Source organism: Spea bombifrons, chromosome 4 (assembly GCF_027358695.1).
Source record: "Spea bombifrons isolate aSpeBom1 chromosome 4, aSpeBom1.2.pri, whole genome shotgun sequence".
Taxonomy (NCBI): Eukaryota; Metazoa; Chordata; class Amphibia; order Anura; family Pelobatidae; genus Spea; species Spea bombifrons.
Genome location: NC_071090.1, coordinates 105,557,097 through 105,572,380, shown reverse-complemented (window position 1 = coordinate 105,572,380; position 15,284 = coordinate 105,557,097). Strand labels below are relative to the sequence as shown.

Sequence of the window (15,284 nt, the reverse complement as noted above, 5' to 3'; positions counted from 1 at the left end):
TGTTACAGGGGTAATAAGGCACTCAGGGGCCAGGTTACTGTAAAAGATGAGTTACTGCAATAAGGTGCTCGAAGCTCTGTAGATTTGGCTGTGATCTCTTAGCACTTCACTAAGTTAAATAAATAACGATGTATATAATATAGGCGGACAGGGAATTCCAGACATACGCTGTCCTTATAAGTACAGACAGATATATACAGGAACAGCGCATGGACAGGGGTAACAGAGCTGGATGGTCCAATTGGTTGTGATTATGACAAATTAGAAATTATTTTTCCACTGCTCATGGGTGCAGAAACCCCCCAAATCTTGGGGGAGGGGTAAATGTTTGCCTCGTCTCATAATGTAATGTCGGGGTGATTTGTACCCCTAATCCACTCAACTGATTCCTGCACCCATGCATTAAGGAAGCCTTCCTCTCCACACCTTTCTGCTGCACCACCTTACCTTTAACTTCTCCTTATAGTCTCTTTATATCTCCCTTCAACCTCACACCGTGCCCTCCTCCCCACCCTTCATTCATTTTCATCTTATTATCTTTGCCTCAGTCCCTCTGACTCCTACCCCCACCTCAAGCCATGTAGTTTTTATCACTTCTCTCCTGTTTTTTTCCTCTTGCGTTCTACCTCCCCCCCCCTCGCCTCACTGACTTTTTTTCTCTGACTTTCCTTTCTTTCCTCCCTTAAATCTTCCGCTTCCTATACTTGCCTAACTTTCCTCCTCAGTTTATGTGTTTCTCTAATCCCTATCACTTTCCTGCACTTTCATTCTAGCACTTAAACTCTCATCTCACTTCCACTCCTCTGTCTATTCCCCCGGCCTGCTGCTCTCTCCTTTAATTCTGTATTCTCTGCCCTTCTCTCCTCCTGTCTCCTATAACTGCCCCCTCTCGGCCCTTCTCTCCACCTGTCTGTCTCTCCTATAACTGCCCTCTCTCTGTCCTTCACTCCCCCTGTCTGTCTCTCCTATAACTGCCCCCTATGTGCCCTTCTCTCCTCCTGTCTGTCTCTCCTATAACTGCCCCCTATGTGCCCTTCTCTCCTCCTGTCTGTCTCTCCTATAACTGCCCCTCTATTCCCTTCTATCCCCCAGTCTGCCTCTCCTATAATTGCCCCCTCTCTGCCCTTCTCTCCCCCAGTCTGTCTCTCCTATAACTGCCCCCTCTCTGTCCTTCACTCCCCCTGTCTGTCTCTCCTATAACTGCCCCTCTCTGCCCTTCTCTCCTTCTGTCTGCTGCTCTCCTATAATTGCCCCTTCTCTGCCCTTCTCTCCCCCAGTCTGTCTCTCCTATACCTGCCCCTCTCTCTCCCCCCTGTCTGTCTCTCCTATAACTGCCCCCCTTTGCCATTCTCTTCCTTTGTCTGCCTCTCCTATAACTGCCACATCTCTGCCCTTTATCTCCCCCTGTCTGCCTCTCTTATAACTGCCCCCTCTCTGCCCTTCTCTCTTCCTGATCTCTCTCACTCTGCACTCCCCACCTGCCTTTTCACATCTAACTCCCTCCCTGCCCTTCTCTTTCCTTTTCCCCTTCATTTCTAAACACGCTCCCCCCTCCCTTTCACTCTTCCTCCTCCTCTTCCATCATCACCCCCCCTCCCCGAAAAAATCAAACTTGGAAAATCTGACACAATCCTGATATGTCTCTATATAAATATATATATATTTCACTTTTTAATACCAACGCGTTGACATCACAGGGAATGCCACCTCCTGATTGGGTAACAATCGTCCAATGGGAATCCCCATATCTGGACACACATCTCCCAGAGGATGAGACATTTAAAAAGTTGAAGGAAAAGTTTTTGGAGTATCTTCTAAGGGAGCGAGGGAAGGAGACAGAGGAAAGACCCAACTATCAGGATGTCAGCAGCTCACTTCAACAGGGGCCCGGCTTATGGACTCAGCGCCGAGGTCAAGAGCAAGGTGAGGGACTTGGTCCAAGAGCTTACACTCTCAACATGGGTTTGGTAACAGGTAACTGCATGGTGGAAATCAGAGTAATCTATGATTCCGTGAATATATACTGTATCCTTACTGTATGCGCTGTCACATATATATATATATACTAATACTACACAACCACAGGAGCTGACACTTTAATCAGATACGAGCTTATCACTCTGAGGGTTCCGGGCTCCTTTTGACATTAGTAGCACTTTGTTATTATATTACTTGAGTATATATATATATATATATACTGTTTAGAGAGCACTTTATTTTGACATTCACATGAACCAAAGAGCTGACACTCTAAAACCATGCCTCTCCATCTAGTAGGAGACATGTAAATGACTGTGTGATCTACATGTGATCCGTTTGTTGACGTGCTTCTTTTGAAGTTTAATTGTGTGACATACATCATATATATAAATCCATACGTGTTGAGACTCCTATGTGCCGAGGATTGGGTTTAATATATCTTACTCTATGTCAACTCCCAAACTCATTTCCTAACCACGGGAGCTTACAATTCAACTGAAATGTCTCAGCTTGCTTCTGGTAACGCGTTGGTAGAAGAACTGACAGGGGCAGCAGATTCTGTACCCAAGAAACCCCCGAAGATTCTGCCAGCTTCTGTTGTAACATCTACAGGGGGAAGTTTATTTCTAAAGAGGAATCAGTTAGAACAAGAAGTTAAAAACTTAGATGTAACATAAGGAAGTTTTACTTTCCCCAGAAGGTCTTGGATACGTGGAACAGCCCCCCAGCAGAAGTGGTAGAGTGGCAGACGAGACGGCCGAATGCCGGGAAATCTTATGTTTCTTTTACGCGTTAGCTGAAACCAAAACTTGCTTGAGGTGATTTTATCGGATTGATTAGTGAGTTTACTTTTCAGTGACATAAATATTGGGGAAGACCCAACTCCCCCTAATGTCCCCTTAAAGGGGTATATTACTCCGCTCCCTTCTCCGTACCCCCGCGCCTTCGTCAGGACACACATGGAAAGAAGCGGTTGGGGGGTTAGGGGATGTGTTTTAAATAATGGAGAGAATGGGCTTTAGATAAGATGCAGCAATGATGGACTCACCAGGCTTTCATAGATGTTCAGAGTCTTCAGGGTTCCGTGTTAACTTAATGAAGAGCTGTGAGGAGCGGATAAGGGTAGCAGGGACCGGCGGATACTTACAATGAATGAGTTCACACTCAGCCTACACTTAGCTCCACAGGAGCCTCAGGATTCCAACATCCAAGCACACTCTATCAATCAATCCAACAGTCTCCGAGACGGGTCCAACTGTGCTAACAAAAGAACCGCTTGTTCTGCGAGGAGATCCTGACAACCTCATGAGTTTAGGCATTCGAGGGTTCACTCTGACAAAATAACTTCTACATTGAGCTTTGGCAACAGATGATGTTTTAGAACAAGTCTAGGCACAAGACCCGAGCGCAACTATAGTTGTTCTAGATCAGCTCACCACACCACTGCTGGTGCTCTAACAAACTGTTGATGTTCTAGATTGGGCCGTGTGTTTGTTGTTCTATATCGCTTTCGAGGATGTTTTGATCACTGTTCTAGATCAGATTGGAGTAATTATAGTTCTATAGCATATTGTATCGTATAAGATGTTCTAGGTCACGTCAGGGCATGGTCAATACTGTTCTAGGTCAGGCTTTGAAAGAGTCACAGTTGGTTTGGAGAAGGCATGATTATTGTCTGTTGAAACACTTTTCCAATGTCTAACCCATAGGCAGCGGTACCGTATAAGCTGCTTCTTTGCCCCAACCGATCCTTGAGGACCCCACATATTTACTGTAATGTCACATGGCGATGTGCTCCTTGTATGTCGTTTCTTGGGTTATAAGTGGGCCCTCTAAATCGAATTGGGTCAGGGCCACTAAAACGCAGACCTGTTCCGGGTCTAGCATCTCTCCGACCGACTGATTTGCTTATCTTATCTACAATGATCTATTTTAGAATTACGAAGATGCCCAAAATCAGAAAATAGTCAAACACCTTATGTGGAATTCTCTGTGAGTTCTGGGTGTAGAAGGCGTACTTAGTGGTTAATAGACATCAAATACGCTTCCCGTACTCGCAAATATTTGAGTAATGATGCAATTTATTTACGGAGACACAATGTTTTCCCGGCAGAAAGCAAGAAGTCTGAGTGTTGTTTCACTTCCAACAGCAATCTGAAAAAAGAATTGTTTCATTTCTGGTGTCTTAAAGAATAAAACACATTTCTTCAGAATAAGAGCGAGCAATGGGGCACGGACTCTGCCCCTCCCACCGCAGGGTGACAGACAGGAGGGGGCCATGGGGCACGGAGTCTGTCCCTCCCACCGCAGGGTGACAGACAGGAGGGGGTTATGGGCACGGAGTCTGCCCCTCCCACCGCAGGGTGACAGACAGGAGGGGTCTATGGTGCACGGAGTGGGATTTATATTCGGCGCTGCGTTGTCACACTCGGACACACACAGCAGTATTATCAGTGTAGCTGCAGCCATCCTCTCACCCAAACACAGCTGCCACCTGGCTTATATTATACACAGCACAGGTACACTGTTGGCAGTGTTAGTGATGCCCCCCCCTTCACTGCATATTAAAAATATTTTAGAATTAAAGCCTAGGGGCGAATATTAGCATGTTTTGGCTTGTTTAACCCTGCGTGTGCCAGCCGCGTGCTGTAGAGCTCTGCAGACTACATGCTGTCTGCTGGGATGGAGTCGGAGCTCGCACTCCATATAAGGCTGGCTGTGCTGGTCCCTGCGCTGCCTCTACTATATAAGGCTATGGGTGAGCTCCGGTCTGTGCTGGGGGACAGGTCCAGGTGCGGAGGACTCCCTTTACACCTCACACCCCCCTCCAGCTCATCCCAAAACACTCCATTCATATTTTCTGCCCACATTTGTTAATTAGAAGCTGGCAATTAATTGGAATCGTCTAGGAGAACATTCCTGCGTGAAAAGCTCTTTATTTCAGGCTGGAGCTATTCTTGGGTCTGTGAATCATAGATTTGTTACTTTTGGGGATATTTAAAAAATGTGGGTATGAGAAGAGGGCATGATCAGTGTATAGATACTCGGTATTATTATACAGCGCGGGGTTCATTATCAGTGTATAGATACTCGGTATTATTATACAGCGCGGGGTTCATTATCAGTGTATAGATACTCGGTATTATTATACAGCGCGGGGTTCATTATCAGTGTATAGATACTCGGTATTATTATACAGCGCGGGGTTCATTATCAGTGTATAGATACTCGGTATTATTATACAGCGCAGGGCGTTCATTATCAGTGTATAGATACTCAGTATTATTATACAGCGCGGGGCGTTCATTATCAGTGTATAGATACTCGGTATTATTATACAGTGCGGGGGGTTCATTATCAGTGTATAGATACTCGGTATTATTATACAGCGCGGGGCGTTCATTATCAGTGTATAGATACTCGGTATTATTATACAGCGCGGGGTTCATTATCAGTGTATAGATACTCGGTATTATTATACAGCGCGGGGTTCATTATCAGTGTATAGATACTCGGTATTATTATACAGCGCGGGGCGTTCATTATCAGTGTATAGATACTCGGTATTATTATACAGCGGGGGGGTTATTATCAGTGTATAGATACTCGGTATTATTATACAGCGCGGGGCGTTCATTATCAGTGTATAGATACTCGGTATTATTATACAGCGCGGGGCGTTCATTATCAGTGTATAGATACTCGGTATTATTATACAGCGCGGGGTTCATTATCGGTGTATAGATACTCGGTATTATTATACAGCGCAGGGCGTTCATTATCAGTGTATAGATACTCGGTATTATTATACAGCGCGGGGCGTTCATTATCAGTGTATAGATACTCGGTATTATTATACAGCGCGGGGTTCATTATCGGTGTATAGATACTCGGTATTATTATACAGCGCAGGGCGTTCATTATCAGTGTATAGATACTCGGTATTATTATACAGCGCAGGGCGTTCATTATCAGTGTATAGATACTCGGTATTATTATACAGCGCAGGGCGTTCATTATCAGTGTATAGATACTCGGTATTATTATACAGCACGGGGTTCATTATCAGTGTATAGATACTCGGTATTATTATACAGCGCGGGGTTCATTATCGGTGTATAGATACTCGGTATTATTATACAGCGCAGGGCGTTCATTATCAGTGTATAGATACTCGGTATTATTATACAGCGCGGGGTTCATTATCAGTGTATAGATACTCGGTATTATTATACAGCGCGGGGTTCATTATCAGTGTATAGATACTCGGTATTATTATACAGCGCGGGGCGTTCAGGAGCCATGGGTACTCAGAATCAGTATACAGAGCAGAATCATTCTGGGTATAGACTTAATATACAGAGTAATATATACTTATCCTCATTCTGTGTGGAGTGTAGTGGATACAGGGCACAGCTCCGTGGTACTGGTGGGCCGGGGGTTAGGAGTGGCCCCTTCACCCTCTCTCTGCTCCCCTGCCTAGTTTGGTAAATTCCTCACACGAGGGGCAGATCTGTCGATGTTTAGGTTGGCAAAGAATAGAGAGAGATAGGGAGGAATTATTTGACAGTCGGCATGGGCGGCTCTGCTATGTCCCGCTGCTCCGTCTCTGTGCCGAAACCTCCTCGCCGTACTCGTTACCCTCTTACTCTGCTGCTCCAGTAGCCCTTCCTATCCCTGATGCCCCTCTGCTACCCCCGACGTGGGGTGTAGATACACCCTGTGTGCTCAGTATGTGTGTCGACATTACAATCACACTACAACCAGACCAGAGCATGGCTGTGACCACAGCCGCCATGTTTTCCGGGGCAAGCATAATTTTTCCATATTGCTGCCCTGCCCAGGTAAAATGCTGCCCTGCGATATGTGGGATGTATAGACTTATATCCATACCTGGGAACTTCTGGGCTCCGGCTACCCGGAGCCTTCCCCTGTGGGACGTGGCCAGGACTGCCCACTGACGTCGGGGAAACACCCCCATTTAAAGGAAAAATGGGCGGGGAGTGGGGCATGTCAAGACCCCGCCCCCGAGACCCGGAGGATTCAGGTCTGGACCTGCAGAAGCAGTGCTTCACCCAGCAATCTCCGGGTCAAACCCGGAAAGTTCCCTAGTATGCTTATGGAAAGGAACCAATTGGTCAGTTATACATCCTCCATACTGCAGGGCAGCATTTTATCTGGGCTGGTCAGCAATATGTACCAATCATGTGACTCCTGGAAAACATGGCCGACGTGGTCACCCTTCCGTAGGTCCTCTCCATCACTTTCACAGCAGTATTGTGTGCTTGGTTGTTTTTTGCTGATTGAGTGTTTTATAGCCTAGAGCGATCTTCTATGTCGGGCAACAAACTGGAGTCATAAGGACTGCTCTCTGAAACTAGTTTGCAGCCACCAAAACCAGGCAGTGCGGCTAACAAACGCCCCGGTGGCCTAATGGATAAGGCACTGGCCTCCTACGCCAGGATTGGGGGTTCGAGTCCCCTCTGGGGTGCTCTTACCTGAGCAAGAGACTCGTTCGGCCTGGTGCGATGTCATTCCCGAGACATCAAGCTTCTTTTATGACAGGAATCCACTCGAAATCCATGTCCCAAAACCACCCCGGTAAGCCTGGCTCTAGAAGCTTGCACAGGAATCACAAAGCTTTCCACAAAACCAAACAACTGGCTTGTGGACTGAAAAGGCTTGAAGTGAACTTCGGTCAGAGCTACCTCTCTTAACGTGCAAGAAGCCTTTTCATCAATTCCCGCTGTCCTGCAGAGGAGCTTTCAGTTTGCAATGAATATTGTAGGGAACTACAACTCCCATGATCCTCCACAAGCCCGGCTGTTGATGATGTCACTCAGCTGACGTTTGTCTGTATTAATCCCGATTTATCATTTTCAGATCCAAGCTATCTCAGTGACCCAAGATGAATATCCCCGGGGTTGTAGTTACGCACACGAGACATAACGCCAATTGCCCTAGCGGTGCTGATGTGTGGTCCTAGCGGTCTGGCACGCAGTGAATGTTGGCACGCTCCTCGCGTGATTTGCCACATAGCTCTACACTGAGATTTACTGGGTCATTGTTCTTTATATAAACTACACAGATGCCAGGTTTATACCCCCAAGGGCTGGAATCTACCCCCTCCCTCCCACTGCCCCCGTCCCACCACACACGGATCACTATTCTACCCCCTCCACTTCGTATGCCCCATCCTTACCACCCACTCCGGATTACCACCCCAGCTGGAACTCAGTCTATGCGGTACAAAGATCTACACGGCGTGAAGAAACATGGATATCAGCGGCTTATTCGTTACTATTGCTGTACTCTAGCTCACAGCATCCTCATCCAGATTACATTTTCTGGATGAAAAGTTGCCGAACCACATAATTTGAAGGCGAATGTGTACAAGACCGCCATTAACTGGTGGCTGCCTGAGACTGATGAGAGTCCCACCCTGCTGAATTTAACCCATTTATAACTATTTGTGCTTCAGAAAGTTCATTACAAGTAAAATTGACCCTCATTCATAATGTTGCTGGGATCACTTAGTTGTCATGTGGCACAACATCAGGAGCTTATTGGTTGTTGCCGTAGAAACTGAAAAAGGCTTTTTGTTATCGTGTTGTTATTCGTGATTCAACCGTCAATAAAATGAAATGCTTTGGCTCAGTGGCACAGCACCTTAAAATAAAAGAGAGACTGGCTGGGTTCATATGGAGACATGTATGTGACCCTGTGGGGGTAGTGACAGCTCACACTCAGAGTGAGTGCTGCACTAAAGGTAAAGGCTCCGCTCGCTAGGTAAGAGGGGGGGAGCTGTACTGTAGAAGGGAGAGGAAGGAGAAATTAGAGAGAGAGAGGAAGAGACAATGAGAGAGTGTGTATATGTACGTGTAACTGTATAGTGTTAGCGCGAGTGTGTGGGCAGCCACGAGGGACAATGGGGCAGTGTTTGGAAATCTGGACTGTGCCATGAAAACCAGGACACTTGGTAGGCATGCTTATGTCCTATATTCGGCGAAAGCTTCCAGAACACTTCCAGTTAGCAGCTCTTCAGAGGCAACACGGAGTAAAATAATATAAATAAACATACAGAGGAAATTTACATAAACACTATGTATTAGTGACCCACCATGTATACCGTGGGAGCAGCCACCTGCGTGATTATTCCTCCCCGATAAGTTCTCTCTCCTTATTGTGAAGTTGCTGATTGTTGCTGATTGGTCCACGCAGCCTTTGTAAGGTAGGAGGGGTGAGAAAAACGGAGAGAGCCGGAAATGAATTAGATAATGCTGGCCCTGCCACGGGCTGCCAATGAACTTCATTTCCCTACAACCATTACATTGACTTAAAATAACAAGCTCTAGACAGTCAATCAATCCACCGCCTTACGTTATGAGTTGTGATGGTGACCGGTCCCCTAGGGGCTTTTACTATTCTGATTTCTTATCGGATGTTGTATTTTTATCTGGGGATCAGAGGAATATCATGGTTATGAGAGAATCGGCTGCGCTCGTTTGGCAGTCACACCAGCTAGCCATGGATTGTGAAAACGACTGAACTTTATCGGGAAATTTCCATCCTTCTTCTCCATGATCGAGTCCTGGCTGCCGTCTGAGACCCGGAGCTTCGGATGAGTCAGATAACCCGTCCGACTTATATTGCTGTTATAATAAGACAACATTATTAAATCTTATAACAATCTTATACATCAGACCATGTGTATATATATCATGAGAAAAAAATAGATCAATTTCTATTTGCACACACATATATATATATATTATATAATCTATATATAATATAGATTATATAATATATATATTATAAATATATATGTATAATATATGTGTATAATATAATATATAATATAAAATGTAAATCTATATATAATCTATGTTATACATCTATATATAATCTATATAATATATAATATATATATATATTATATATAATATATATATTATAAATATATATATGTATATATGCAAATAGATTTTTTTCTTTTAATATATATATATAATTCTCAGGAAGCTTTCATTTTAAAAAGGAATTTTCAAAGACAATAAAACAGAAACATAGAATGTGCCGGCGGATCGGACCCCGTTGGCCCGTCTAGTCGCCCGTTTTTCATGATGTAAAGACTCAGAGCTTAGTCAGTCCTTGGTCTCGTCTTAGATTCATTAAAAAATATTTTTTTTTTCTTATGTAAATCATGGCTACCAACAACGCATTTAGTAGTCCGCGGATTATTATTTTTTAGGTAAAATTCCATTTTTGTTCATTTTTCTCATGTCCATTGCGTTGTGATGATTGCCGAAGCTGATTGCGAATCTTCTGTTGGGGACGTATGAACGGGGCCGTGTTAGTTAAATAGCTGCGCACTCATGTCTGCCACGTTTGACAGCGCTCCAGCCTCCCTGCTCCGAAACCGTCCTCCAGATTGGATAATTGAGGCACAGAGCTATTTGGGAACGTTCCCAATTGTCCTATCTGTCACCCCGTAGCACATCTATATTAGGGAAGAGAGCGTTCATGCAGCTTAGCGCGAACACCCGTAAACCAGTAATTGGTTTATTGGATAACACGCGTGGAACTTATACCCATATATGAACTAAAAGCGCGCAGAAAGCATGCCGCCCGCGGCCCAGGGGCCGATACAGAGCCGGCCGGCCGTGAGACCGCCGCTGGGACTTTGGGTCGGGTCGTAGGACGGTGTTGTGATAGATCTGTGCCGTCTCTTTTCAGTTAGCTCAAAAGTACGACGTCCACAGGGAGGCCGAGCTCAGAGAATGGATCGAGTCCACCACGGGAAGAGCCATTGGAAACAAGTTCATGGACTCCCTGAAAGACGGAATCATCCTGTGCGAGTGAGTCCAGCGGCAGCGCCCTCCCAGAAGGGGCGAGCGCGTGTTGATGGGGCATCAGCGGGTGGGCATGGGGCATTCCTTTAGATGTTGGGGAACTTTATAGTTTATTACTGAAAAGCTTCGCCTAGACCTAGCTGCACAAAAGCCAACAATGTAGCTTAAAAAAAGTTATTAACGCGGTCTTAGTCGTGACCAAGAGGGCCGCCGTACTAACACAGCAGTAACATAATGTCCCCGATGCTTTTGTGGGGTTGATGAGGGAAACTTGGACCTTCAGCGGGTTTATCAGCTCTTTTATTTCCCCAGACTGATTAACAAGCTCCAGCCCGGCTCCGTTCGGAAGATCAACGAGTCGACGCAAAACTGGCATCAGGTGAGTGGCGCCAGGGGACTCGAACCTTTTAAACGGACTGTTACATGCGAACAGGTGGACACTTCCGAGTAATCATCCCACGACCAGAGATGCAACTTTTAAAAAGGAATTTTACTTAACCAGAAGGGTAACTTTTACAATGACTGCTACAGGCGTACCTTTCAGAAAGACTGCCCCTCGAGCAAAGAGAACCTTAAATGAAAGATAAATGACCCCAGGGCAGCGGCTCCAATACGCCCCGGCCAGTTTACAGTCTAGTATTACTCTGCGACTCTCAAAGATGCTTACAGGTTGGCTGAGCATAATGAGAGCTGTAGCCCTGACCAATCTGCTCCTCATGCGTATGTATTTGGCATGACATAGTGGTGCCACCTAGTGGATCTCTAAGGTAAGTTCACCCCAAGTGGAGTACTGTATACTTATTGATATTATATATTTATATATATATATAAATATACGGTTTATACACACGCACCAGTATATATATATATTATTGGCAGCTTATTCCATCATGATTTAAAAGTCTTTCTATCGCTTTGCAGCTGGAAAATATCGGGAACTTTATTAAAGCAATTACGGACTATGGAGTCAGGCAACACGATATATTCGAGGCAAACGATCTGTTTGAAAACTGCAACCTGACGCAAGTTCAGTCCACCCTCCTGGCCCTAGCCAGTGTGGTAAGTTATACGAACACGAAATAAACGTCACGTGCAGGGAGTTAAGACGTCTCGCCCCGCATTACCAAGGGCCAAATGTGGACAACTTGTCAGCGGTGAAGCTAAAGCACTGGCTATAGTTAGTTTTAATAAACACAAAAGGACTTAATAGCGAGGACAGGAGCAGCAACGATGGGGGAGCATAAAGGAGTACGTGGAGCTTCCATAGAATATCATTCCCATCATCCGCCGGAGACAGGAAAACAAACCTTACCCTAAACGGGGAATAGAAGAAGGAAAAAAACGATATAAAAGGTAAAAGACATACAGTCTATAACTCCACACTTCTCCTTAATATTACAGGCCAAGACAAAAGGCGCCAAGGTGAACTTCGGTGTGAAATACGCCGATCGCCAGGAGAGGAAGTTCCAGCCCGAAAAGCTTAGAGAAGGAAGAAACATTATTGGACTGCAGGTAACGGGAATGGGGTTAACATGCGTGTTTACGACTCACACGCCAGCCTTCCACACGCCCCAAGGGCCTTTCACGGTCAGCCTAGTCATGCACATCTAGCACTTTCTTTAAAAATTGTACAGCGCTGTGGAATATGATGGCGCTATACAAAACAAAAATAATAATTCCTGTTTTACAGTTCTATACACTAAAAAAAGATGACAATCTAATCTAATCTTACTTTTTGCGACTGACAGATGGGCACCAACAAGTTTGCCAGCCAAAAAGGAATGACGTCTTATGGGACGCGCAGGCATCTGTATGACCCCAAGTTGGGCACCGATCAGCCACTGGACCAGGCCACCATCAGCCTGCAGATGGGCACCAACAAGGGAGCATCCCAGGTGAGAAATAACACGGGAGGCAGACATCATACCTTTAGAACCGAGCTTTCTACGCTCCCCTACCCCTCACCCCCTATTCACAACCAGCATCTCTTACTGCTCTCTGCTCTTCTCTCATCAGTCTGGCATGACAGCCCCAGGTACGAAACGGCAGATCTTCGAGCAGAAGCTTGGCATGGAACACTGTGACATGCAGACCATCTCCCTACAAATGGGATCCAATAAAGGGGCATCTCAGCAGGGCATGACTGTGTATGGCCTTCCGCGCCAGGTCTACGATTCCAAGTACTGCCTGGTGCCCAACTACGCCACTGTCGGAGATGAAGATGGAAACTACGACCACAGCCATCAATATTACAACTCCGAGTAACACTGCAGCCCCTCCATCAATAAACCCTCGACCCTCACTCTGTGCCAGTGTGTGCCGGCAGCTGTGGCACAGAAAGGGGTTTGACGATGCCCCATTCTGTGCCAGTCTGTGCTTGCTGCTCTGGCAGAGGGTGGGTTAACGCTGTCCACTGTCGGTGTTTGCCCCGCTGCCCTATGCCAGTGTGCCCGCCACCCAGGCAAAGAATGGGCCGACTCTGCCTGTTCTGTGCCAGGGGCCAGCGCTAGAATGCAATGCTTCCCATTCTACAGCTGCAGCCGTGGCAGAGAACAGGTTAACCGTGCCTGTTCTGTGCCATCGCTTGCCCACTGCTCCGGCAGCGAAGGGTTTTGACGATCCGTTTTTCCTGACACTAGTTTCCAGAGACTGACTGGGGAATCGGCTGCCTGCGCATCACTTCTGCAGAACATCTCTCCCTTTGAAAGCTCCTCGCAGGAGAGATGGCCTGCAGACAGTCTGAGGCTAAATTAACCTTCATAAGGATGCCTGCAGATCACTGCTCTCATTAACTCACTACTAGGATCCCCTAGAGAACGATCTCGCTGTGACTGCGCATCTACACGAGGCTGCAGATCATTGCACCGCCGCACCGGTTGGCATGCTTGCATCCACTCCCTGCAGAATATCCAGACCCCCCATGCCCTCCGCATTTAGGAAGAGGGAGTTTTCTGACCATTGAGAGATACGTAAACATTCTTTTTTTTTGGCCGGCAGATTCCATTGTATTCTAGAAAACTCACTTTTAAACAATTTGAATGCTAGAGGGGAGAATAAAGGGTGTTTTCTGACTACAGTGGATCATAATATCCAATAACAGGCATGAAACTGTTAAAAAAATATATAATAAATAACGTAAAAGGAAGCAAACCGCCTTCTGCATGCGCAAATAACTTAATGCACCCCTGCCAGGTGATGGGAGTGATTATAATGCAGCTACGCCTGTTTTTGCCAGGCATATAATAAACACACATGGCAGGTACAAGAGTTATGCTTTTTTTTGGGGGGGGGGTGTCTTTATTGGGTCTATGTATTTTCGCCCCTAGCACGTAAAGAGTTAAAATGACCCTCTTTTTCTACGTTTCACAGTTCAATATACTTAATAAACCTGCATGACGGTGTTTACAGATTAATGTAATTATTACGGATCCGTCAGAGATCTGCTTGCTGCTGGAGGCGGCCATTTAAATCCCCCTCGCCCCGAATACAGCCCTTTCGTTTGGCGGAAGCTGATTGGTTCTGACAGCCTAAAGAAGTAGTGCGGACGGATACCCACAGCTGGGTTGCTGTGTGTATATGTAGATTGGATAAGAGGGCTGCAGAGCATTGCTCCAGATGTGGGAATACCCGGAACGTGTTTATTATGGACCCTGCAGAGCATTGCTCTGTTCTGCAGCGCTTCATCAGCGGGGAAAAGAGTCAGAAAGTCGTCAGCAAGCGATTTTCTGCTGCAGGCGAGCCGGATAGCGAGGGCTCCGAGGGCTCAAGAAATGATGGGAAAGGGTTAAACATTTTAGAATATTAAAGGGTTTTCTACTAATAAAAAAACAAAAGGACGTTCTGCAGGTATCCGGCCGAGCAGGGACTAAAGGCATGTGGTAGGAGGCGATATCGCTGGGGGCAATGCTCTGCAGTCATGGTGCTACCCCCCCCCCCCATCACCGCAGTCAAAATATTTCACGGCTGCTCTGTGAAAGAACCGACCGCAAATACATTTCTATATATATATATATTTCTAACCTGCCTCCGTATTGTTATTTCCACCAGAATCGTAATAAATAAAAAGAGCGGGTAAAGCAGCGTAATACTGGGATTTATAGAACGCGGACGGGTTAATACATCACGCCTGCGAGGGATACCGCAGCCTTCATGTGCATGGGATCTGCGCGTCCCCTGTGCAAAGGCATAGGTGGGGAGAATGGCGCAGAACCCTCTAATATACCCGTTTTATTACATATTAAAGCACAGAGGATTAGGGTCACTCACGCTTTACTAGCAGGGACAGCTCAGAAAACAGAACTAAAACAAACACCCCGTCTCATTATTATACTGCCTCGGGTAAATAATAGAATGGCTCGGTCTTAATCAAGCAGCAGTCCTCTCTGGCTCATTTAAGTCTATGGAGGAACAGACTTTATTAGCTGTCCAAAAACATTATGCGCAAACTAGAAC

The 15,284-nt window shown here is 45.9% G+C and overlaps 1 protein-coding gene and 1 non-coding gene across 2 annotated transcripts; both read left to right on the top strand.

Moving 5' to 3' along the window:
- The first annotated feature begins 1,775 nt into the window (after positions 1-1,775).
- On the top strand, positions 1,776-14,665 carry CNN1 (calponin 1). The gene is made up of 7 exons (XM_053464693.1): positions 1,776-1,923; positions 10,717-10,838; positions 11,145-11,211; positions 11,754-11,891; positions 12,234-12,344; positions 12,581-12,727; positions 12,849-14,665. The coding sequence occupies exons 1-7, from the start codon at positions 1,861-1,863 to the stop codon at positions 13,095-13,097; spliced, it is 897 nt and encodes a 298-aa protein (XP_053320668.1). The 5' UTR covers positions 1,776-1,860; the 3' UTR covers positions 13,098-14,665.
- On the top strand, positions 7,400-7,471 carry TRNAR-CCU (transfer RNA arginine (anticodon CCU)). The gene has a single exon. It is a non-coding gene; the product is annotated as a tRNA-Arg (tRNA).
- Positions 14,666-15,284: the final 619 nt, after the last annotated feature.

Bases quoted from the DNA above. Each gene is read 5' to 3' on its own strand.
- CNN1 (XM_053464693.1), top strand. From the start codon at position 1,861: ATGTCAGCAGCTCACTTCAACAGGGGCCCGGCTTATGGACTCAGCGCC. The intron at 10,839-11,144 runs GTGAGTCCAGCG...TTATTTCCCCAG, and splicing joins GACGGAATCATCCTGTGCGA to ACTGATTAACAAGCTCCAGC. The intron at 12,345-12,580 runs GTAACGGGAATG...TGCGACTGACAG, and splicing joins GAAACATTATTGGACTGCAG to ATGGGCACCAACAAGTTTGC.